Source organism: Barbus barbus, assembly GCF_936440315.1.
Source record: "Barbus barbus genome assembly, chromosome: 45".
In the NCBI taxonomy this organism is placed as follows: domain Eukaryota; kingdom Metazoa; phylum Chordata; class Actinopteri; order Cypriniformes; family Cyprinidae; genus Barbus; species Barbus barbus.
In genome coordinates, this window is record NC_136723.1 from 10,541,243 (window position 1) to 10,565,590 (window position 24,348).

Consider the following 24,348-nt stretch of genomic DNA (forward strand, 5'->3'; position numbering starts at 1 on the left):
GTCATTTCGTCTTTTTAAAATGTATAATGAAATATAGGAATTTGACGGGATCCAGATGATGTGTTACTGTCAATTGTTTATGACTGATGGCACACTTAAGAGGAAATCACTACCTCAACCTAGTTTCACAGCATAAGACATTTCAGCAAAACAGTGAGGCAGAAGCTACACGGTGCTTTCCTTGGAAAGAGAGATGGTGAGTGTGTGATTCTTATGAGGATATCTGAAAGCTATTTTAGATCTAATGTAAATATAACAAGTTGAAAGTTGAAAATGTTTAATCTTTCTTTCGCTTTTGCCGTTATGTCAGGAAAACCGCAGCTATTATTGTATGCAAAAAAGTGCATTAAATTAACTAATAAACTAATATTTTCTTGAATTTCAGTGTGTTAAATTAACCAATACAAAATATGCAACACTGAATCTTTTTTACTTGATAGGTTACTTAAGATCTTGGTTAAAATGTTATATTTCAAATGGCATTTCTGTTTAATACGTAAAGTTTTTTTTTTTTTTTCAGTGTTTATCTCTGATCTGTTGTGGGTGGATGCTGTTGTCTTCAGTTTTTGGTAATAAAAATGTCATATCTTTTGTTGACATTAATGCTAATACGCGTTGAACTCTACTGTCAAACCAAATTTGCACACTATCTAGGCATTAATGCTAATATGCATCAATCTTAACTTTTTGAACAATATGAAGACATGAAATTTCCACTAACATAAAAATGTCACGATGTAACATCAAGGACTTGTTGTAAAATATTTCATAAATACATTTTGTGCCTTACACAGGAAGCACCTGTACAAAGAGAACCCAAATGTGCAATTCTCAGCTTGCCATGAGAAATTCAAGTTGTTGCTTTATTTGTTTTCCAGCGTTTGGCAATGCGGCAGTGAATCACACTACAACTTTATTTGTCAATCATGGAGAGTCTGCCAAAATAAGATGCAACTACAGCCGAAGAGATGACACAGAAATCATGACAGTGGATCTTAAAACATTAAATCATACAGGCATGTGTTCATACATGCATTTGAATTCATGGCAAAAACAAAGTTGTAAAGATCATATCAGATTCATATGGATTTCAGAGGCTGAGGAAATATCATTTGAGCTATTAAATCTCCGTATTAAGGATACCGGCATATACACCTGTACTGTGAGGAGGACTGCAAAACCACCTCAAGTGGTTCTGGGAGTTCAAAGAGTTCAAGTTATTGGTAAATCACTTCTTTATAATCAGAAAAAAAAATTAATATGTAATATTATTATAAAAATCATTTTGTATTAATCCTTTCACTGTTCACAGTGCGTCCCGTCTTGTCTCTGTCCTGTGTGAAGAGGCCTGATGGATCTCCCATGATTCTGTGCTCTGTGGAATTTTACCACGATCCTCTTGAACAGTTGTGGATCAGAGACGGAGACATCCTCGAAAGCTCACACTCCAACAAATCATTCAGAGGATCCTTTAGTCAGCAATCATACCTTATACTGCCACCACAAACCTTCAATGATACAATCTACTCCTGCTGGGTAAACCACTCGTCCTTAAACAAACCGCTCGTGGCCAATTTATTAAGCTCTGTCTGTTATGAAAGTGGGGGTAAGTTTAGAGCTATTACGAATTTCTTATTTCAATGTGTTATATACTGTATTTATGAGGCCATGGCAATTGTTCTGTCTCGTAGGTGTAACTGTGACTGTGACAGTAGTGTTTGTCATGTTGACAGTGGTGTTGACTGTCTTTTTGATCACTCCAGTCATACGTAAACATTACAGTAAGTCTCAGTGTTTATGCTAATGGTTTGTTTGTTCTGATGTAAATGTCATTCTGAAACGGAAACTGTTTACATCCATTTTTGCAAAAACAGGACTGTTAAAAGTGTGTATCTTGAGTAATATACAAGTGACATTTCATTAGATATCTGTCATGAGTCTGGGCTCTGCAGTTCTTCCTTTCTCCACCAGAGGTCACCATTTCCCGTCCTCCCGGACTCCATTCCCCTAACGCCACACACCTGTCGCATATCACACACACCTGTCACAAATTACACTCCCAGCTGTTCCCCATTGTCATGGACTATTTATACACCACACTCCCGCTGCTCTGTCTGGGTGAATTAGTTGTAATTGATCGTATTTGCTGTAGTGCTGTTTAACTCAGGGGATACATGCATTGTGTTGATTATAGTTACAGTTTGATGTATCCCGTTCCTATCTGTTTTGTTTGGCCTTGTTGACCTTTTTTGTTTCGTATTAAATAGAGTCTTACCTGCACTTGGGTCTTGGCAAAATGGATCTGCTACACTGCTGCTGCGGCAGACCGAGACTTGCTACTGCCAATACATTCACAGACATGCTGCTTTGAGCATATTAGAAATACTGCTGCTGCACATATAACATATATAAAATAACCCCCATATATAATATACATGAAAACATTCCATGGCAGATCTATACAGGTGGAACTGGGGAAGGTGGAGGGTTTCTGAAGCATGCTGCAACTGCTACAGCAATCACTAGCTAAGTTTTTGAATGTTGTCATCAGTCGTGCCATGTGAATAATGATGTAATTATACCAGAGTTAAAACCTATTGGCCTCCGCTATCTAGAGTGTCATGACAGAACTTTTGTGTATGAATCTGATTGTGCCCACATATTTACTGATGTTGTCATAGGGTGTTAATTTAATCTCATATGTGATCAACCTTTATCATTGTGTGTATAAATCTGCTCTTATCTTGTTCTAGAAAGAGCACGTAAGCAGTCTGTGTCTCCTGTAGGAGTGAGTTTCACACCCAAGCCTGTCCTCCATGATCACTTGCAGTCTGAGATGCTGTACTCAACACTGGGTGACCATCATCCAGTCCTGTGCAGCCCTGCCGTTGTCCGATCATTTATACAATAAACACTGAATCAGCACAATGTCGGATTTGTGTGTATCTTCTTCACTACACTGATACAACAACAGTTAGTTATGAGGCCAGTTGCACAAACTTGTGTAAAAAAATAAGCAATCTAATTTGTTTTCTTCAAGACTGGTCGTAACTTTTTAAAGTCAGTTACACAAAGGTTGACTGGCCCAGTTTGAATCAAAAAAGTAACACGATTACTTCTTGGCGAACTGCTATTGGTCAAGACACGGCTGCATTCGAAACTCCTACTATATAGTAGGCAAAAACAGCATGTAACAAAAGATGTATGTCTGAATTTACAATACTCATGAAAGAGTGGGCAAAAAGTACCTGGATGACCTAATACTTCCAGAATATTCTGAAGTGTGCATACGATGAACACTTTACTATCCCATGAGGCCCTGGGAGAGGATTTGTGAATGGCAGTGACACAACGCAACTAAAGCTGGTAAATCACGTGATAGTGACAATATGGCAAATATAGAGCATCCAGATTGCATAGAACATAGAACACATCTTTAGCAGTCACAAAGTAATTACTTATTCAAAAAGTACCTACTCAAGTATGGCATTTCGGACGCAGCCACAGTCTTAACATAGTGGCTATGTAAATGCAACTGGCTCATGGTCTTAAAATTTGACTCGCTAAAATTTGATTTGATGAAAAAGTACAGAGATTTAGTGAGTCTGTCTTGCAGGTTACATCAATATGACAAGCAACAGTCTTTGAATTATGCTATGCATTCAGTTGATTTGCTCAGAATGATTCAGGAACGAAACATGACTCTTTATGAGTAATTTATTGAAATGTTCGCTCAACTGATCAGTTCAAAAACAGAAATACCATTGCTTTTGTCATGAGATGCTCAGTGGTTCTTTCTGCTGTGGCTTCCTTTCAAACTATTTTATAGGTGGAGCCATAATGGACAAAGTAACTGGCAATATTGCTTCTAACATAGAAGTTACTATTATAAGTAACTTAATATTAACACTCACATACATGCAGCTTGCCGAAATATATTAGCATGGTTTTGATTATCTGTGACTGCTTAATTGTCGCTCTTTTTCTGCAGTGTTCAATCATTACACAAAAAGCAGAATATACACTACACAACTTTTGTACAGATTTTTGCCCAATTTTCAGTCCAAACACGCCAGTTGCCAAAAGTTACAGCCAATCTGGGTCAACAGATTTTGGGTTGACAGAAAATTGTGTAGTGTATAATAGGCAAAGACTAGGATTTTTTAGCCTCAAACTATTTCATCCAGTCAAACTACATTTGTTAGGCATCTCTTACATGTTTCTGTTTGAGTTTGTTGTGTTTGAAAGTTGTTTGATGTACAATGTCCAGTTTTCCTCCGTAACCATATACAAAGTCAGAAAGTGTATGATGTCTAGTTAAATCTGTTCAGATTACAAAATTGTGTAGAGTTTTCCATCCTGGATAGCATCAACCCACAAAACTGGAGTCTAAAAATAGCATTCCACATTTTGTATGAATAAACACGAGGAAGTCACTTTCAAAGAGCTTCCTCTGACAGACTTAAGATGCAACTGAAACTTGCGTGCAACTGCAGGCAGTAATTCGGTCTGAGCACATCATCCATGCATCGACTTTGTGGTCATGGCATAACTCATTCTTTGATTTCTTATTACCGTTTTCACACGTGACATAAACGACAGCTTCCCTTCATCGCACGTGCTTACAACCTCCCACACTGTGTGGTTAAAATAACTAGACCTCACTGGTTCTTCAGTGCACGAAGATGCTCTACAAAAGAGGTTAAAGGCAAATAAGGCATGGAGAACATTTGCTTTAACCATTTGAAGTCCCTTGCACTTTTAGATTGTCACAGCAGCAGGCCATGATGTTACTTCTCTATTGTAGCTTAGACAATGAGAAACGCCTCTTTTATATTGGTCCAATGAATGAAAGAATGAGAGAAAAGATCACTTGTGATTGGCTCTGGATGAACAGATAACTTTGAAGGTTGTTTGTCACATAGCAACTGCATGAGAACACATATTGCTCTTTATTGTCATGGCTTAAGCTTTAAGTTGTTTTTCTTTCAGTCTACAAAATAGGTACTACCTCTGTGCTACATCATATTGCCTTATCTGACTTGACCAAAACTACGCCGCTACCTCAAACCAACATCACTTCATCATTTGCACCATCATGAGTTAACACATCAAGTCTCTGCAAAATACAAGAGGATGCAGTTTCTGAAATATAAAATGGTGAGAACTTTTCATATTACATAAGATCAAAAATAATATATATCTGCAAAAATATTATTTGTTGAATTTGGTAAATAGCTTGAATCAGCTTTTGCTTTCTGACATAATCATGTACAATACGTTTTCTGATGCATATACAGCAATGCATGTGAAATTTAGTCTCGCATTGTATCACATCACAGAAAGCTGTTTAGTATATTTAAAATAACCTCTGAAGTGTACAACTGAGAGTTTGGCTTGGCAAGCAGTTTCATACTTGTGCTAGTTTCATGTTTTTCATTTTTCTCCTTTGTATAACAAAGTAATTTCAGTTCAAATCAACATTTAATGTACATTTAACTAAGCGCCCAGTGAGATAATATACAGATGGTCATTATCACAAAACAAACCACAACAAAGTATCTATCATACAAAATGTATCACTATCTTATCTTGCTGTTCTCAATAGATATTATCAAAGTGTACCGCGTTGACCGCATGTGCATGGATGCTGCTCTCTTTGTTTCCTGGTAATGATTATGCAATTTTGTTAAAAATTTAAGCACAGATTATAATCATTTGTTGGAAAATCACTGAATTAAATCTTCATACTATAATACAACAATGACAATAAAATGACTTCAAATGTAACTGAATATTCATTGGCTGTCCTGTCTTTTTCTGTATTTATAGTTGGACATGCATTATTTAACGGCAGCTCGGTTCAAACTGTTCATCGAGGAATGTCAGTCAATATCAGCTGTAACTACAAACCATCAACTGACTGTGATGCGATAGTGGAATTGCAAACTAATAGTACATTGTGCTCAGCAATGAACAGGAACAAATCATGGATATATCAGCCATGTAGAAATCGCTGTAGATTTATTTGGATTTCAGAAACTGTGCAAATGGCTTTTGAGATATCAAATCTGCAGATAAATGATACTGACACTTACAAATGTGTTGTGACAAGATTAATACCACCTCCTTCTGTCCTTCTGAGAGAAGAAAGAACATTTGTTCAAGTGATTGGTACGTTTATTATTAAACAGAAATCACAATGACAAGTGATCTGAGTGAATATATGGTAAAACAGTGTATTATTTACAGTATTTGCTCTTGATTTTATTATAACTGTCTTATATTTCATATAGCATGCCCCGTTGTATCTGTGTCACATATAAGAGCATTGGGTGGATTTCACACGATCCTGTGCAGCTCTGAGGGGTTTTACCCTTCTGCTCTAGAGCAGCTGTGGATGAGAAATGGAGAATTTCAGAACGCCTCTCTCACATACAGCATTAACAAAACCAACCCAGATGGATCATTCACCCTCCATTCATACCTGAATGTATCTGACTGCATAAACTACTCGTGTTGGGTAAACCACTCTTCCCTGAGCCAACCAACAATACGTCACATGCCTCCTGATTGTTACGGGAACAGAGGTATTGAGTATTTTTATTTAAAGTACATAATAGCAATAAATACCATAGTGTGTCTCATGGAATAGTTCTGTTATACAGCCAATTTTGTATGTAATTCTGCTCAATAACATTCTTTTATAGATAAAAATGTATGCATAACTCTGGTGACCTCGACCTCTGCACTGCTGATTCTCACCATACTGATTATTACAGTTGTGTGCGAGCATTCCAGTGAGTTTAACATTTGATCTCCGACAAAACAGTGTCTTTTTTTCTCTTATCAATTTAAATCTCAGTAACCAAAGTTATCACTCACTGCTTTTCATGGCATAATGTTGTTAGTGAAATCTAAAAAAAAGGCTATAATAATCAGAAATATTATTCTCATGTTCATTCAGGAAGAACACATCACAGGTCTCCTATAAGAGTGAATGTCACACCTGAGCCTGATCTCCAGTCTCACCTGCAGTATGACGTATATTCATTGTTGGGTGACCATCGTCCAGTCCCATGCAACCCTGTCGGTGTTCGCTCATCTCCACAATGAACACAAAATGTTTTACATAGATCTCCAGATCCATTTCTGTCTTATTCAGAAACCTGATACTAAATTTGTGTATGTAATATATAATTTATATATAATTATTTAACCTTCCATTAACATCTTGTTGACTGTGTTGTATGACACATACAACATATAAGACCTGTGTTCTTTGCCAGCTTCAGCATGTGAAAACCAATGAAATGGCTTGCAGATTGTAGTTTTCTTTCCTGTGTTGGCTTATTAAGTATCTAAAAAATGAATTCTTTATTTATATCACATGTATAGTCTTTGACCGTTTTCTCATGACCTACATCAAGCATGTAGACACCGTGTGGTTATAATAACTTGACCATTTCATTGCTTTCTTAGTTCAGCTGTGCAGTCAGAGCATGAAGATGTTGTTCTAAAAAGGAGTTTTGTTCGAGACAAATACAACCAATTCAATTCAATTCAAGATGTTATTTGTCACATACACAATTATACAGGGTATAACCAGCAGTGAAATGTAGGTACTGTAGGTATTTCAGTGAAATGTAGGTACTTATTTTTACAAACAAGGTCTTTAGGACACTTGGTTTCACTATTTGAAATCCTATGCACTTTTTAGACAGGCACACAGCTGCAAGTCATAATGTTTCTTTTTCAGCTTGGAATAAAACTAAACCCTGAGTTGCTTTCAGAGCAATGCAACACTGTTAGACTTGTCTATGAAGGCCTAAAAGAAGAGAGCTGTTGTGACTTGCTCCTCAACAAAATAAAACTGTTATAAAAGTATTTTAGTAAGTATGGCTCCCAAAGTTAGCCTATACCAAATTCACCAGCATCACAAACACTCTGCATAATATTTTTTCATAGACGTAGCCTATTAATAGCCTACTGATCTTGTTTTATATATGAAATTCCCATATTCTCACCTTATCAGGTTTTAGAGATTGCATCCTCTTTTGTGTTAGCCTATGAATGTTCTCATTATGGTGCAATGAAAAAGTGATGTTGGTCTGCGTGGTGGTGTAGCTGATTTCGGTCAAATCGGAAACAAGCTCAACCAATGCAATTTAAGGCAGACTGAAAGAGTACTCAGTTTGTAGGTTAAATTATAACATTGTTAGTATTATTATTATTGCTGTCCTGTCTTTTTCAACTGTTATAGCGGGGCATACATCTCACAGCAGCTCAGTTCAGACTGTTCATCGAGGAATGTCAGTCAAACCATCAACTGATATTGATGACATAGTGGAACTGCAAACTAATACCTAATAAACTGTGCTCAGTAATGAACAGGAACAAATCATGGATAAATCTCTCATGCAGAAATCACTGTAGATTTATTTGGATTTCAGAAACTGAGCAAATGGCTTTTGAGATATCAAATCTGCAGATAAATGATACTGACACTTACAAATGTGTTGTGACAAGATTAATACCACCTCCTTCTGTCCTTCTGAGAGAAGAAAGAACATTTGTTCAAGTGATTGGTACGTTTATTATTGAACAGAAATCACAATGACAAGTGATCTGAGTGAATATATGGCAAAACAGTGTATCAGTTTTATTATAACTGTCTTATATTTGATATAGCATGCCCCGTTGTATCTGTGTCACATATAAGAGCATTGGGTGGATTTCACACGATCCTGTGCAGCTCTGAGGGGTTTTACCCTTCTGCTCTAAATCATGGATAAATCTCTCATGCAGAAATCTCTGTAAATTCATCTGGATTCCAGAAACTGTACAAATGTCTTTTAATGATCAGAGCCACCCATTCATTTTTTGCATCAATAATCTGTTCTCAAGGTTGTTCCTCCCTACAGAGCCTGTCAGCAGCCTGTGAGTGTTATTGTCACATCTGGCTCTGAACTGAAGACTGTGGTTCTGGCCTTTTTGTCTGATTTTGTGTGAAGTGGAGAAGGTTTTAGCAAGTTTTCAGTGAAATTTCTTCATTTAGCCTGCCTAAAAACCTTCACTTTCTCTTGCCCATCTTCCAAGAAATGTAGCTAATGTATTTACGCCACCTACTGATCTGTGGAGTGGACACAGAGCCATTTAAATAATAATCTTTAAAACAATAATATATTTGAATATATATTTGTTATTCATCAACTTTCCTCTTGATATGTGTAATCATGGATCATACTAATTCAGAACATTCTGTGTTTTCAGTTTTAGTGCAATCCAGGTTGTGATATTATTTCATCTTTGTGATGGAATGTATGGAGTGCTTACCACATTTTTAACACATTTTTAGAGTGTGAGTAGCTACATCCTGATATGTATTTCCTGTTGACAAGATGTGCCAGCTCAGTTCAGCACATTTAATATGACTGTTGGGTATGCACTAATAAATATTTCCTGTTGACAAGATGTGTTTTGTTCGTGATGAAATTAAAGGTAGGATTAGTCATTCTGAGTGGATAGGTCAAATTTTCACAACACAGACACCCATCATAAGTCCACCAGCTTATCAGTTGTGACTCTGGACCACAAAACTAGTCACAAGTAGCGCAGGTATATTTGTAGTAATAGCCAACAATACATTGTAAGGGTCAAAATTAAAGATGTTTCTTTCATGCCAAAAAATCATTAGGATATTAAGAAAAGATCATGTTCCGTGAAAATATTGTAAATTTCCTACTGTAAAAATATCAAAACTTACTTTTTGATTAGTAATATGCATTGCTAAGGACCACATTTGGACAACTTTAAAGGCAATTTTCTCAATATTTAGATTTTTTGCACCCTCAGATTCCAGATTTTCAAATAGTTGTATCTCGGCCAAATATTGTCCTATCCTAACAAACCATACATCAATGGAAATGGACTGATTTTGTGGTCCATGGTCACAATTAAACAAGCAGGCTTCTGGGTAACAGCTTTACCTGCAATACACCACTTTTCAAGCTCGAGGGCGCCATTGTCCAATTTATAGAAACGCCACAGTCCATTGCACCCCAACCTTTACTTTATCATTATTTTTCCAGAAAAAAAAAATTGTTCCTAAATTACCACACGGGCCCATTGCCCTGAAGTACATTTACTGAATTCGGAGCGGTATGCTTATTTTGATTAATTGTTGTTTGATTTGGTCAAATTTACGGAGTAAAACACTTCCGTCCTGTATTTATTTATATGCGTGCTCTTCTACCCTTAGACACAATAAATGCTTTTTATTTTACTGTATCAATTTAGTTTTTATCTATGTATGCCTCTACCAACTACAATGAATCTTTCGCTTCACGAGTCAAAAGAATCGATTCCTGAATCATTTCCTTTGAGCATGCGCACAAGACAAAATCACGTCACCCGTATTCGCGCGGAGCGGATCTGAAGCGTCTTGAGCGTTAGGCAGCAGGAGTTGTCCACATGTGGATGAAAGGAAAACGCGGTCAGTATATCTGTTTGTAGTGATGTAGCGAGCTCGTGTGTAACTAATATATGTTTATAAGCTCCAAATATTAAATTAAGTATAACTTGAAACTAATGGTTGTAAAGGAAACGGTCAGAAAAGCCAACCGAAAATGGAATCGAGGCCACGTTAACTTCGGCTAGGCTACAGTTGACGTTAGCTAATTTCGGTTTGTGAGAAAGATTTTAATATTTCTTGAAGCGAAATACGTGGAAATGTAAGTATTGACTGTATTTTTAATATACGACATTTAAACAAGGCCGTCGTTAGCTCGTGTTACTTAAGTTTAGTTGGGCAACTGATTTTTTCCTGTGACTAAGTTAACTGGCCAAAACTGTTGCACAAATACTTAGCAATAATCATCAATCCGTTTAATTAATAAATGAGTGAACGCAAAATGGTAATTTTGTTATGTGACGTCTTTTATCCGCAATTGCGTATAACTACGTTACTGGATTAGTCCATAGATTACTTCTGGTCGTTTCTGTTATGGTCTTGTGTTTCAAACGGTCGTGTTGTATTAAGCGCGCCATCCTGCTGTTCTGACCGCCCAGCGCCCAGCTTTGTGTTGATCACTTGATGTAGTGCACACTAGACGAAGTATCTATTGAGAGAAGCTCTAAGGAGCTTATGTTTCTGGTAAGTTACATTGTTTTCGAATTTGATTGTTTAGAATGAAACCTGTTCTGAACTTCAAAAAGAAGTATGAAGCAGGATCTTCTATATTTAATAATGTATTCTTATCTTTAGTAGTAGTAGCAGTAATAAAATAAATTAATGTGTTGATTCGTTTTTATTATTTAATGCATTAAGAAATTAGAAACTAAAATGCTAAAATGTTTGGGCTCGGTCTTCTGCTCATCAAGGTTGCATTTATTTCACCAAAAATACAGAAGAAACAGTAATAGTACAATTTAAAATAACTGCTTTCTATTTTAATCAATTTAAAATTGTATTCCTGTGAAGGCAAATCTGAGCTTTCAGCAGTCTTCAGTGTCACATGATTTTTCACAAATCATTCTAATATACTGATTTAATGTTGAAAACAGTTTTTTAGCTTAATGTTTTTGGAACGTGTGAAAAAAAATTCAGGATGCTTTGAACAACATTTATTTGAAATAGAAATCTTTTGCAACACAATTATCTTTATTTAAAAAAAAAACATTTGTGCAATGAATAATTTATATAATTATTTAAATTACACAATTTTATTGTTTATGACCAGATTTCTTAAATTGGAAACCATGTTTTGTTTACAAACTTATATTCATAGGAAATAATTAATATCACAGGGTGTCATTGGTATTTGTACTCAATACTCATGAAAGTCTCTATTCACAGAAGTTGAACCTGAATTTCAGCTGAACAGCTAACAATGAAGAAAGAAATAGCCGCGGTGGTATTTTTCCTGAAGCGATTGATAAAGAAGGCTGAGAAGTTGGATGCAGAAAAGTTGGACCTGTTTGTGGAGCGGTTAACGGTAGCATTACAGGAGAAGTACAAGGGTCATTGGTATCCAGACAACCCCAGCAAGGGCCAAGCATTCAGGTACAGCACTCTGATAGGCAGTACTGTTCATTGACATGCTAATGACAAAGATTTCATGTTCCTTGGGTTCACAGATAGTCAGAACAGATGTGTCTTGTTAAAATGAGCTATAAATGTATCCTGTGCAGGTGCATCAGAGTGAACCGCTTTCATAAAGAGGATGCAGAATTGCTCAGAGCGTGTGCTGAGAGTGGAGTGCAGTACAAGGACATCGGTCTGCCTAAGGAGCTCACACTGTGGGTCGACCCTGGAGAGGTGTGCTGTAGGTAAGTTCATGAAATAAAGCAGATATGCTTTATGCAGATATTTGTTGAGAAGTGCTTTGCTGGTTTGTTTAATTGACATGTCTTTACATCTGAATTTGCCACAGGTATGGCGAGAGGAATCATGGTTTCACTGTAGCCACCTTCTCAAGTGATGACAATGATGATAAAGAGGATGTGACAAAGAAAGTGACGAGTGCTGTGGAGAGGGTCACGTCAGATTACCACTCCGGATCCTCCTCCGATGAGGACACCAGCTGTAGAGAGGTCCAGTACACCCCACCTCTCCACAACCACACTCCATACCAGGTACAAAATGTCCTCAAATCTCTTTTCTGCTTACCAAGTGACACTGATTTAATCAAAAATACAGTAAAAACCATAATGTGAAATATTCTAACTTAAAATAACAGTTTTCTGTTTAATCAATTTAGTAACAGAATTTATTCCTGTGATGGCAAACTGCAGTCTTCAGTGTCACATGATTTTTCAGAAATCATTCTAATATGCTGATCTGGTGCTCAAGCGGAAAAGAAAAAATATATTATCCCAGTTGAAAACAGATGTGCTGCTTAATATTTTAGTGGAAACCGTAATATGGTTTTCTTTCATGATTTTAATAGTTCAAAGCAACAGCATTTATTTGAAATTGATTTTTTTATAACAATATAAATGTCTTTTAGTGTCACTTTTAAACAAATTAAAAATTTGAATTTCTTAAAAGAGGTCTTTCTGACCTTATGATTTGAACAATAGCATAGGTCTGTTGACTAAAACAATATTAACAATATTTCTAAGGACTCTCCTTTTAATGTTACTAGGCAACAGTGTTATTCAGAAATGTCGTCATTTAGATGTTTTTAAAATTTATATTTTATTTCTATCAAATATTTAACTGAAAAATCTTCTCTGTTTTTAAAGTTGTAAGAAATGTATAATTAGTAGCCCCTTTCATACAGTAATTCTGGGAAAGTACCGTTAAATCACCAGCATGCAAATACACAAATGTGCTGTTCACACAAGCAACAACGTTCCTTCTTTTTTCCACTAAGATACCATTAACACATCAGCACCCAAACTCATTCTGATGTCAGTCACTGGAAATGACCTTTAAAGGGTTAGTTCACCCAAAAATGAAAATTGTCATTAATTACTCACCCTGATATCGTTCCAAACCTGTAAGACCTCAACACAAATTAAGATCATTTTGTTTGAATCTGAGAGCTCTCAGGCCCTCCATAGACAGCAACACAACTGAAATGTTCCCATGTCCAGAAACGTAGCAAGGAGATCGGTAAAATAATCCATGTAACATCAGGGGTTCAATCTGATCCAGATCCAGCGTGATGACGTTGAACAACCCTTGAAAAGCTGCACTGTCTTTATCCAAATCTGTCCAATCTAATAAAAATTTTTAAACTTCTGAGTAACAGGTATAGGGGTGATTATGGGATGATTACAGTCGTTTATTGTTTGTTCATGTTAGTTCACAGTGCATTAACTAATGTTAACGAACACAATTTGTGATTTTAATAATGCATTAGTAAATGCTGAAATTAGCTTTATATGCTTTGGAAGTATTGTTCATGCTTCGTCTGTGTTAACTAATGAACCTTATTGTAAAGTGTTACCAGTTAAAGTGAGTGTTGCACCTTTGCTTCAAGCAAGATGGACCTTTGATTTTTAGTTGCACCTCCTTCAGCTGGTTGAGCACACTTTAACTTTCATGTGAATAATAGTTTTTATGCAATGAGTATAATGGATATAGCATGAAAAATATTTTGAATGTACATTTTTATTGAAAGTGGAGCTATGATTTGCAGACAATTTTAAAGGGTAGTTCAGCTAAGTTTTAATTTTATCAGCAAAATATATTGTCTTTTTAAGCATTGTTTCTTACTATATCTGTTGTCATCTTTTTCTTATTAATACAGCTTGTATATGCCAGTGCCCCAGTATGGCATCCTGTACCAAGGAAGAAGTTCAGCCCCGGGAAAGGGCATTACCCTCAGCGGCCACACTACATGATCCGCCCCCCTTGCAGACCCAACCATTCCTTTAAACCGCACAGCTGGGTCCAGCAGGGGTACCGCAGCAAGCACGGCTACTGGGGCAGCACTTAAAACCTAGTACACCAGCTTCAGTGACCACTGTTACTACAGCATGAAAGCTCATTGGTGTCAATGTGAGGGGTGTTCCATTGGAAAGTGTTTTTTGAATTTACCACGAAGATGACTGACCAAATTTTTTAAAAATGTATTTTTGTAGTTCTGCTGTCACTGTTTTTTGAATTTGTGACTGGTCAATTTTTTTAAAGAATGATAACAGTAACTATTTGCACTTTAGAGTATTTGTAATAGAACATGTATAAGGTAAACTTCGTACATATTGGATTAGTAATATTTCAAGTATTTAAATATTTATGGTAATGGAAATGTGCTGTATTTGTTATATGGGATCATTTGATAACACTTTACATGTTTTTTTCATAGTTTCAGTGACCAAATGTATTATTTATTCACACTAAAGTATTATGTATTGGATAGACCACTTAAATTATGGATAACATTAAAAAACATTTTCAAGAATATGAAATTTTGTATTATGAGTTTACCAGTGTTTGTAGTTTTGTTAGAACAACACTAGGTGGCAGTATGATATAATATTTCAATCCTTTTCTTTATAACTGCGCACTTTAAATTAGGGCACAGCCAGCAAGGTCTTAGTGTACAATATTATTAACTTATTTTCTAAATGGTATAGAACTGCAGTGCTCTTTTTATAGTACAGCTTTATTTAGCTCATTCTCAAGCGGTTATTTTGTGGTATTTGGAAGGTTTATATGGACACTCAAGTAGTACAGATGTGTTTCTTCACAAGTCAGTTCAACAAGTTCATTATGCTTGCCACACCTTCCTCTGAGCACAGCAAACTGTTCATAAACTCTGACCAAGTTTAAGAGGAAATGACTACAATTCATGGCTATCAACCCCACCATTACAGACAGACTCGAGAGGAATTGCCTAACAAATTCACTTCGCTTTTTTTCCACACCCTTGTCCGTTACTATAGTGTGCATCCAATATGCGCCATGTGCTTGGAAAACAGGTTGCTGTTAGTGCACTGTTCATTACAGTAATTATAATTTTTTTTCTAATACACTAAGCCCCTTTCTGGAATTACACAAAATGAATGAATTAGTGCTTGTGCTGGTTACAGTTGCACAATTCTAATCAAATCAAGGTAAATTCATGGTAGATTAATGACAATTATGGGTGACCTGTAATAGGCGGAATTTTATATACATTATAAACAAATGTCAATTGATTTATTACCTAAATGGATCGATTGAGCTTGCAAAAATAGATGCACAGATTACAAACAATAAATACAATCAAGTAAATAAAACATACTCGAACATAATTTTCCCAAAGTAGTGCTACCAAATTCGGGCATGATTCACACGTGAATCATTCTTTTGAGTCGGCTCTTTTCTATGAACTAGTCAAATGAAGCAGCAAATCGGTGAGAAATGAATCGCGAATCAATTCGGATGAGTCGGACAGCTCTCTCAGGCACTGAATCGTTCGGAGCGCTTTTTCAGTGTGAGTAAAAAACATGGGATACTTTGAATACAAATAACAAAAATAGCGATTTAATTACATTAAATTGAAACCAAACCTGCAAATGTATCCTATCGTTTGCTAACGACGAAGAAGATCTGATTTAAGCTGCTTTACTGCACTTCCTATCAAAACATTACCACCGAAAGCACCGTTCTCCAGTACTGACGAAGGCCTAGAAACGCCCCTGCCTGTAATATACAAATAAAACATGAGAAATAATATCGGAACTGACGTCAATTCACAAGGACGAATGATGTGGCAAAAAGCGATTCGTAAAGAACTAGTACCGTCAGCCTTTTCGCTCAAACCTATCTTATTAACTTCTCCCACATCCAAATATACTCATAACAAATTCGTGATATATTTCTGTGTATTTTGCACTAAAATGTTGTTGTCAAACAAACTAAAACCCCTCTTCCACACAGAACACGTATCCCTCCGCCTCCATTGAGGTCTACGTCTCTTTCCGGTGCGTTTCTCCACCGGGGACGGATTCCGCCGCCATTGCAGCTTTCGCGAGTTCCTCTCAGCGGCGGTTGACATTCTGGAGTTGAAGCGCCTCATTTACATTCAGCGGGCGGTTAGAGTAACCTAACACATTCCCGGCTCATCTGCCCCCCCAAAAAACACAAGACCACCTCCATTCATTCCCGGCTCTGGAGTAGTTTAGTTTAGGCAGGAATTAGAGGGGAAAGCAAAGAGGAACCACCATCATCATGGCTCAAATCCTGCCCATCAGATTCCAGGAGCACCTGCAGGTAATTTAAGGACTTTAAAACATCTTCAAATGAGGGTCTTATTTATTTTATTATGAGTTTATAATGAAAACGTCAGTGTGTTTTGAAATAAGCAACTGTAGTAAGCCATTCCCCGGTGAATATGACCTCCGCTCAGCAGCTGTAGTAGTAGCAGGGGAGTTAGCTTAGCTAACGTTACTGTCGGTGTTAACTAGCTGAATAATAAATATTCTGCTTGTGTCGCAAATAAAACACAGTCAGTTGCCTTTCCAGACAGCATTTTTGAGCATAATTGTTCAATCTTTTAGAGATTGGTTGCTTAAGTTATGGATGTAAATGCAGTGTATTTAAACTATAATGTAGCTTGAAAAAGATTTATGGCTGAAAAATTAAATTGATTGTTTCTTGAATATATTGAGATTTGCTGTCACCGGGCTTATTAAAACTAGTCAACTGTCTTTGCCTCTGGTTGTGTCCTTGTGTATAAAATCACTTGCAGAGGAAAACTTAAATAAATAGACTCTTTATTGCTTGAAATTAATCACTGTTTTGGACTGAAGGGATTCAGTCTTGTTTTATTCCCTATTCCCTGTCCTATTATAATATAAGACAGATTTGTGATTGAGGTGTCGAGATTACCTGCTTCAGGTAGCAGGTGTAAAATGCCCCACCTATAGACATGTGTATGGTCCCATGATGCCTCTGCAGTTTTTTATTATTTTTTATTTTTTTATTTGCACTGAACTCATATGTTGCTTGCTGTCACTTCTTCTTTGTCTATATCAATTTAGGCTCTCATTCAGCTTAAAGGCCTGTTGGACTTGGTGTAATTCATTTTAATCACCAGTTATACATGTAATGCATTTTGTCTAATGTAATCATGGACATTTTGAGTGCATTTTTGTATTTTTTTAGTGTATTGTTGCTTCTTTGTCCTTGACACAAGTCATATTATGACAAACAGGCCTAGTGCTGTATCAATTAGCTATTGTTGAACATCATATTTACACAGTGTCAGGCCTGCAATGGTCTGTGTTTGTCATTTGTCATAGTTTTGCGTCATAAGTGACCATTTGTCCACATCAGAGCTTTTTTTTTGTACAAAAACCACTCATTTAGACATGATTAGATACAGCAAAGTTTGCAACTTTTTTGATATTATTCACTCATTATTTCAATACAGTGGTATTTATCAAACTGGTACCAAATAGGACTTTGTTTTCAGGCTGTTTGATTGAACGTTTTCTCATAAGTTTTATTAAGTAAGCCAATCGGTGTTGTTGGTGATATTATTTTTACATAAAACTAAAACTATTAAAATAGTTTCTGTTGATTGATGTAAATCAGATTTGTTTTTAAATCAACCTAGAACTTAATATCTTAAAATGAAAATTAGAAATACTGCCCAAGTACTAAAATTACTGAGACTGTGACTTAAATATATAACCAAATAGAAATATTAAAAACAACAGCACATGAAAACTAAAAAAAGCTAATTCAATATATTAATAAATACTATAAAAGGTTATAAATAATTCTAAAATACCATTGCAGCCAATTAGAGCTTTCTAGATTGAGAAAGCGTGCAGACTTTCTGTGGATGTACATTATGGTGTATATCTTTTTGTACTAAACATTCAGAGTTACCATATTATTGTGTGTGTGCAAATGAGTGTTATGTGTTTTTAGTTTGAGCACGTCAGACGCACTTGTATATCTTGTCCAAGTTTGTCAGATTTTGGGATACTGATCCTAGAATAGTGCAAAAGTAAAGAACATAATGGACCAAAAAGAGCCTGAAGCCCTCTGGTGGTATTTTAACTTAATGAAATGCAAATGTAGCAGCACTTTTCCAGTGAAGTGCCAGCTAATGGTCAGGGTACAATAGGAGTCAGTGACATAATGCTGTAAATGGCACAAGGAAGACAGTATCATTAAGACAAAACTTGCTCATGTTGTCTGATTCACATTGTAGTGCTGCTTTATTTTGGTTTGCTAAAACCTCTATGGCATAATGAATAGTATAACGATAGGTGTGTTTATAAAACTGGTGTCTAACCACCATAACTGCCCCCTGTTTCCATTTACATCACTTATAGTTTATTGTTATACCTTAACCTTACTAGATGATTTTATGTAGGTGCAGCAGGCCTATATGTAAGATGTTCCCAGAGTTATCAGTTTGCAATTGCCTTACCTAAACAATGCAAGCTGTAATAACCAGGCAATGTGAGAGATTCATGTTTGGATGCTGGCTGCACATAATTTATCCACACAAGTGCAGCAAGTTAGTTGTTTCTAATAACCTGTAGTGTATTGATTTCTATGCAAATCACTTAAGTAAATTACTGTTTGGTTTTAAGAGTAACACATGCATGATACAGGGGCAAGTCAGATGATCTGCAGATGGGTTTCATGTGTTTAATGTGATGCTGTTTAATACGTTACCTTGAAGCCCTGCGAATGCATTTGATCTTTGAACTCTACCCTGCTGATCACACATGACTACCTCGTGTGGATGAAGATCCATTATCCATTTTGAACTGCTCAGCACTGAATGAACTTGGATTTCATTGCAGAGAGGAATCTGTGTGTGTTCATTCCTTCTTTTCCCTTTCCCGCTCTGCTGTCCATACTGAACCTGCTAGGCTGGTCACATGTCACCTATATGGTCATATGGTCACAGCTTTTAACATGTTGATTTAGCTTTCTACACAATGGGTCCCGGCTTCCTGTTATGGAGGACAGTGGCAGTGTGGTGCAAGCCTCAGCATATTGTGTATCCTTCCCCGAGCCTTCTGCTATCAGGGATTTTTGCTGAGCAAGGTGCCATTTTTCCCTTGGCGGAGAAGGAAAAGGGTTAAACGAGCATGGGAGGTTGGAGAAAAGAATGCGCTGACAGCTTTAAAAAGTCATGAATTTAAACGATGTGCTGAATTTATCTGCTCAGACTCAGAAAAGCACTTGACGCTTCAAGTATTAAACGTTTCTCACACTCCAGATTTGTGAAAGCAAAGCTTGCCCATAGAAATGTGCTAAATGCATGAACACTTCAAAAGTAGTGTAGGTCAGCATAACAGAACAATCACTCGTGTTAACCTGGTAAAGTCAAGTGTCTGTGGCAGTTCTTGAAGGTTAATGTGGAATGCCACACTGGTGATGGTCAGTGAAAGTGCCAGCAGGGGGGCAAGTTTAATATGCTCTGATGATAGCATGTTATGTGAGTATTTGTGAAGCAGAATGCTAAGAATGCTGCCAATAAATTTCTACATGCACATGATCCTGCCTCTAAAACGTATGTTAGGTTTTTTTTTTTTTTTTTTATAAAAAGTAAAAACTGTAATATTTTGGCATTATTACAATTTAAATTTGAAACGGTTTTCTATTTGAATGTATTTTAAAATGGAATTTATTAATGTGGTGGCAGAGCTGAATTTTTCACATGTCTTCAGAGTCACATGATCCTTAATATGCTGATTTGCTTCTCAAGAAGCATTTCTTATTATCAATGTTGAAAACGTATGTTCTACCTAATATCTTTGTGGAAACTGTGATCCTTTTTTTCAGGATTTCTTTTCATAAATAATTCTAAAGATAAGCATTTATTTGAATTGAAAAACTTTTGTACTGTCACTTTTGATCAATGTATCTTTGCTGAATAAAAGTAATAATTCAAGGCATTAATTGTTAAAATAACTTCTAGTTAGTTAGTATATAAATGAAAGAATTACATGACTCTTATGCTCTGCATCTGAATCTTTTGTTTTAATAAATCTCAATGTGTACATTGAAAAGCACTGTTAGGAGGTTTCATGATTCAGCTAACGGCTGTCTTTCCTTTCTTCATCTGTTGTATGCCATCATCTCTTTTATCTGGCTTGTAGTTTGCTAACTCACTGGTGAAGTTCATGGCACTAACCACTGTAAAATAAACCGTCTAAAATGGGAAGTCAAGTAGACCAGCAGACAGGGGAGAGATTGTCAACGCTTGATCTGCTTGATAAGTACAATTTGTTTGCAACTGTGTCTGTTTGTATGAATTTGACAAGTTCCAAGATTACTATTTTAAAGAATAATATAATTATTGACCTGTAGTGTATATCGGGTCTTGCACAAGTATGACATACATGTTATATAATAATATATAAAACATTTTTTTTTTTTTTTTAAGTAGTCTGTAGTCAGTATGTTCCTGTTGTTGACTGAATTATTTCTGGTACAAAAAGAACGGTTTCCTTGTACCAGCTAGCAATTAAATAAAAAAATTATTTGCCAGGATAAAATCAATATCACATCCTCCTTTGCACCGACCAGAGATGTCTACAAAAATCCAGGAAGGGAACTGGCTATTTTCGAGTAGATGTTTCTCGAGCCACACAGCATGTTCTTGTAGGCTGGGTAGTGAGCTACCTATTGGGAAAGAGGGTTAGTTTCTGGGCATGTCTGAGATGACACTGAACCAAGCAGCAGTTCCATGCTGTGGATGAATCACCCTTGGCCTAAGGCTGATGCTACTACAGCGAGCTGTCTTTCCCTTGCGTTTGCTTCAGTGTCTCTCCTTACGTTTTGAGGTTTACAAGGGCAGGGTTTCCCTTCAGCCAATCGGAACAGCCTGTTCAGTAGTGATGTCATCATGTGTGATGTCATCTATGAGATGCAGTAATAAAGGTTACAGAAATGTGCGTGAGCAGACTACTGTTCTCTTAGTAGCAATGTTTGTTTAGTTTTTTTGCAGATTTTTCATTTTATATTTTTGTGAATTATTTATCTTGTCTGTTTATCTCTTATCTCCTTTTGAAAAATATGTATTTGTTTATATACCTAGTTTTAACTCATTTTACTGGGTTCCTGCCATGAAAATGGCTTAATTTAATCATTTGTTACTCTGTTTCAAGGGAGATGCAGAATTAGCCCTTTTTCAATTTGTATTTTTTTTATCATTATTATTATTTCACAATTCTTGGTTAGTAGTGATGATGTGGCTTTCTGTGCCGCATGACAAAGGAATGTGGGTGTGGCTTCGGGTGTGCCAGCGTCCGCTCTCAATTGATAAAAGGTGCTGCTGATTCCGTTGAGCTCTTCCTAGAAAATGTGCTTCCTGTTCCTTCCTGTTCTTTGATTAGGACTGAGAGCTGCAGCATGAGCCAGATACCTTTAGCCAGGAATTAAATGCTTTATCTGAGTGTTCACCGTTAATATTTAGTCTCTTAGTTTAGTCATTTAGTATTTAGCAAATTAAAGTACAAAAGTCCTTGACACCCTTCTCAATAATTAGTCAGTGATGTTTATCATTTAACCTACAACCTCTGTATTAGATATATAACATTCACAACCAATTGTAATTTGGGTTAGTTTACCCAAAAATGAAAAATGATCATCATTCACCTTCATGTCATATCAAACTTGTGACATTCTTTCTTCTGTAGGATACAAAAGCAGAAGTTCTGACGTGGGTTCTGTTTTCTTCCATACAATAAAAGCAGATGGGGATTTGACTGTCAAAGCTCTAAAAAAAATAATAATAATAATAAAACCATCAAACATGTAGTCCAAATAATTCATGCACTATATTCCAAGTTTTGGAAGACATATTTTTGTAGTTGTATTAAGCAGAATATTATCACAATAATAATGACATCTGACTACTTTATCTCTTAAATTCTTCTTTGTACTTTCAAGTCAGGTTTAAGTCAGTTTTGCTCTTTGAGACATTTATCAGCCAAAAATGCAATGTGGATTTTAGACAAAACAAATGGACTTGGTTGAATAGCTTGGAGCACCTTGGCAACCAACTGCTAAACACTGACCGTTGAAAGCTTTGTTAATGTTTAATGTTAAATGGTTTTACTGTGTTGAGAGGTGCTGAAATCGCGTTTGGTCTCGTACCAAACTTACTCTGTATCGTGTAGCTTGTCAGTGTGTGCACTTGCTTGGCCATTTTTAGTTGATAAACAGGAAAGTGGGTCCAGCTGAGTTGAAATGGTGATTTGTTGGATTGGTATAAAAAAGGTTATTATACCGCGGCAGTCGTCGTGTGAAGACCGAAGAGTGTAAAGACCATCAACTCTACCGTGCGACTCCACCGGGCAGGGACACCGGCAAGGGATAGAATTATCGCTTTTTATTTTAGTTTGTTCATTTATATTTATTATTGAAATGTTGTTATATGCAAGTCAATTTTATTTAATTTCTTTATTTTCTTAAATATGTGGGTATATAGTATTTATAGAGTTGTAACTTTTAGTTTTAGTTACTTTTTCTTATTTGTAAGTCGCTTTGGACAAAAGCGTCTGCTAAATGACAAAAGTAAGTAAAGTAATGTCACAGAGGACTTTCCTCCCATCCAGCATCATTCAGTGCTGTAAGTGATGTTACATAAGACCAAGACTTCTCATCCCTGTGTGTCCAGCTGTCAGCTCTGATCTCTGTAATTCAGCATGTTTGGCAGCTGGTGCACGGTGCATTAGAATTGTGATATGTTAGTGTTACGAACTCGACTGCCGCCCCTGTTCGAGCGTACTGGTATTCAAGATCTGTCTGGCGGCTGATAAAAACCAAGGCTAGGTTTTGGCTACAAGCGACATCTTCAGCCTTTTAGCCATCTGACTTGGTCTTAGAAGAGTCGATACAGAAGCAGCTGTCAGTTTAGTTGAAAATGCCTGAAGTCAAGATGTCGCCTACACTAAATCCTCCTCCTCTGCTCCTCTCTGAACCCATTTCAAATGTAAGTCTCTTATCAGATTTGATGTCGCTGCATTTTCTCGTCTACATGTGGTGCTTAGTCATATGGTGTGAGTCATAGAATTAGACTAATTTACTGTACAAGAAAAGATCAGCATTTATTAGCATGCAGATCACACTGTTTTCCTGTGTGGAAGTGCAGTCTCAGGATCAGTCTTTCTGACCGAGCCGTCGGTGACTCAGACTTCAGGCAGCTGGTGTGGTGCTGCTGACTTGGTTTCCCACTGACTTTTATTTTTGTCTGTAATTGACTGATACCTGAGTTTCGTCATGGTTAGTTTAATTCTAATAGTTAAGAAGAACTGAGAAGTGTCTCTTTAATAGACTGAAACCAGCTTTGAAACGCACTCCATTAGCGGATTTGAGTTCGGTGTCGATGTTCTTGAGTGTTAACTGGCATAACCTCCTGATGAGGAAAAATTAGTGGGTAGAAATGAGACTGATATTTAGCATTTGACTATTGATCAAATTAAAACCATCAGCATAAGCAAAGGCAACTATTAAAGATTGACTGCTTAATAATTAACTGTGTATTATTATTATTGTGAAGGGCCTATAATTAGCTATTAGTTGTTATTGGCTGTTGTCTTCCAGAATTTTTTGAGCATCTTGTGCCAGGAAAATCTGACCTGCTGTGTTTGTATCTGAGATAATTGAGGGAAACGGAGGATGTTCAAGTGCTCTGTTAAATGATGGAAGTGTTTTTGTCGCTCCTTTGATCTTTCCGGAAGCAGAGCTTTTGTGTGCTTGTAAAAAAAAAAAAAAAAAAAGGTTAGCCTGTTAGTGACGGTTGCAATTTGTACTTCTAATAACTAAAGGGGCTTCTGGGAATGTTCATTTACGTTTTACTTTTTCTAAGTAGATTACATAGTACTTTCTAGTTTTCACAGGCAAAAACATACATCCATTTGGCAGAA

The 24,348-nt window shown here is 36.5% G+C and overlaps 3 protein-coding genes across 4 annotated transcripts in view; all 3 read left to right on the forward strand.

Annotated features, from left to right (window-relative positions):
- Window positions 1–128: 128 nt before the first annotated feature.
- LOC306863982 (uncharacterized protein) lies at window positions 129–2,928 on the forward strand. Its single transcript, XM_079407618.1, has 5 exons — window positions 129–196; window positions 879–1,223; window positions 1,313–1,606; window positions 1,692–1,781; window positions 2,754–2,928. Exons 2-5 carry the CDS (start codon window positions 983–985, stop codon window positions 2,909–2,911), a joined length of 783 nt encoding a protein of 260 aa, XP_079263744.1. The 5' UTR covers window positions 129–196; window positions 879–982; the 3' UTR covers window positions 2,912–2,928.
- Window positions 2,929–10,411: 7,483 nt separating this feature from the next.
- LOC306863912 (protein BTG3-like) lies at window positions 10,412–14,919 on the forward strand. 2 transcript variants are annotated; one of them, XM_079407506.1, is made up of 5 exons: window positions 10,412–10,495; window positions 11,858–12,064; window positions 12,193–12,330; window positions 12,435–12,636; window positions 14,262–14,919. In XM_079407506.1, exons 2-5 carry the CDS (start codon window positions 11,892–11,894, stop codon window positions 14,448–14,450), a joined length of 702 nt encoding a protein of 233 aa, XP_079263632.1. In that variant the 5' UTR covers window positions 10,412–10,495; window positions 11,858–11,891; the 3' UTR covers window positions 14,451–14,919. The 2 variants fall into 2 exon arrangements, with proteins under 2 accessions (XP_079263632.1, XP_079263633.1); XM_079407507.1 differs by having other exon boundaries at window positions 10,431–11,155.
- A 1,515-nt stretch (window positions 14,920–16,434) lies between these two features.
- Window positions 16,435–24,348, forward strand: part of LOC306864481 (clathrin heavy chain 1-like) — a 36,832-nt gene continuing 28,918 nt past the window's right edge. The window contains exon 1 of the mRNA XM_079408514.1: window positions 16,435–16,711. Within this exon, the coding sequence (XP_079264640.1) occupies window positions 16,670–16,711 (42 nt within the window). The 5' untranslated portion in view covers window positions 16,435–16,669. The remainder of the gene's footprint in view (window positions 16,712–24,348) is intronic.

Coding starts and splice junctions, on each gene's coding strand:
- LOC306863982 (XM_079407618.1), top strand. CDS start 983: ATGACAGTGGATCTTAAAACATTAAATCATACAGGCATGTGTTCATAC. Junction 1,224..1,312: donor TCAAAGAGTTCAAGTTATTG/GTAAATCACTTC, acceptor CACTGTTCACAG/TGCGTCCCGTCTTGTCTCTG. Junction 1,607..1,691: donor TGTCTGTTATGAAAGTGGGG/GTAAGTTTAGAG, acceptor TCTGTCTCGTAG/GTGTAACTGTGACTGTGACA.
- LOC306863912 (XM_079407506.1), top strand. CDS start 11,892: ATGAAGAAAGAAATAGCCGCGGTGGTATTTTTCCTGAAGCGATTGATA. Junction 12,065..12,192: donor AGCAAGGGCCAAGCATTCAG/GTACAGCACTCT, acceptor TATCCTGTGCAG/GTGCATCAGAGTGAACCGCT. Junction 12,331..12,434: donor CCTGGAGAGGTGTGCTGTAG/GTAAGTTCATGA, acceptor AATTTGCCACAG/GTATGGCGAGAGGAATCATG.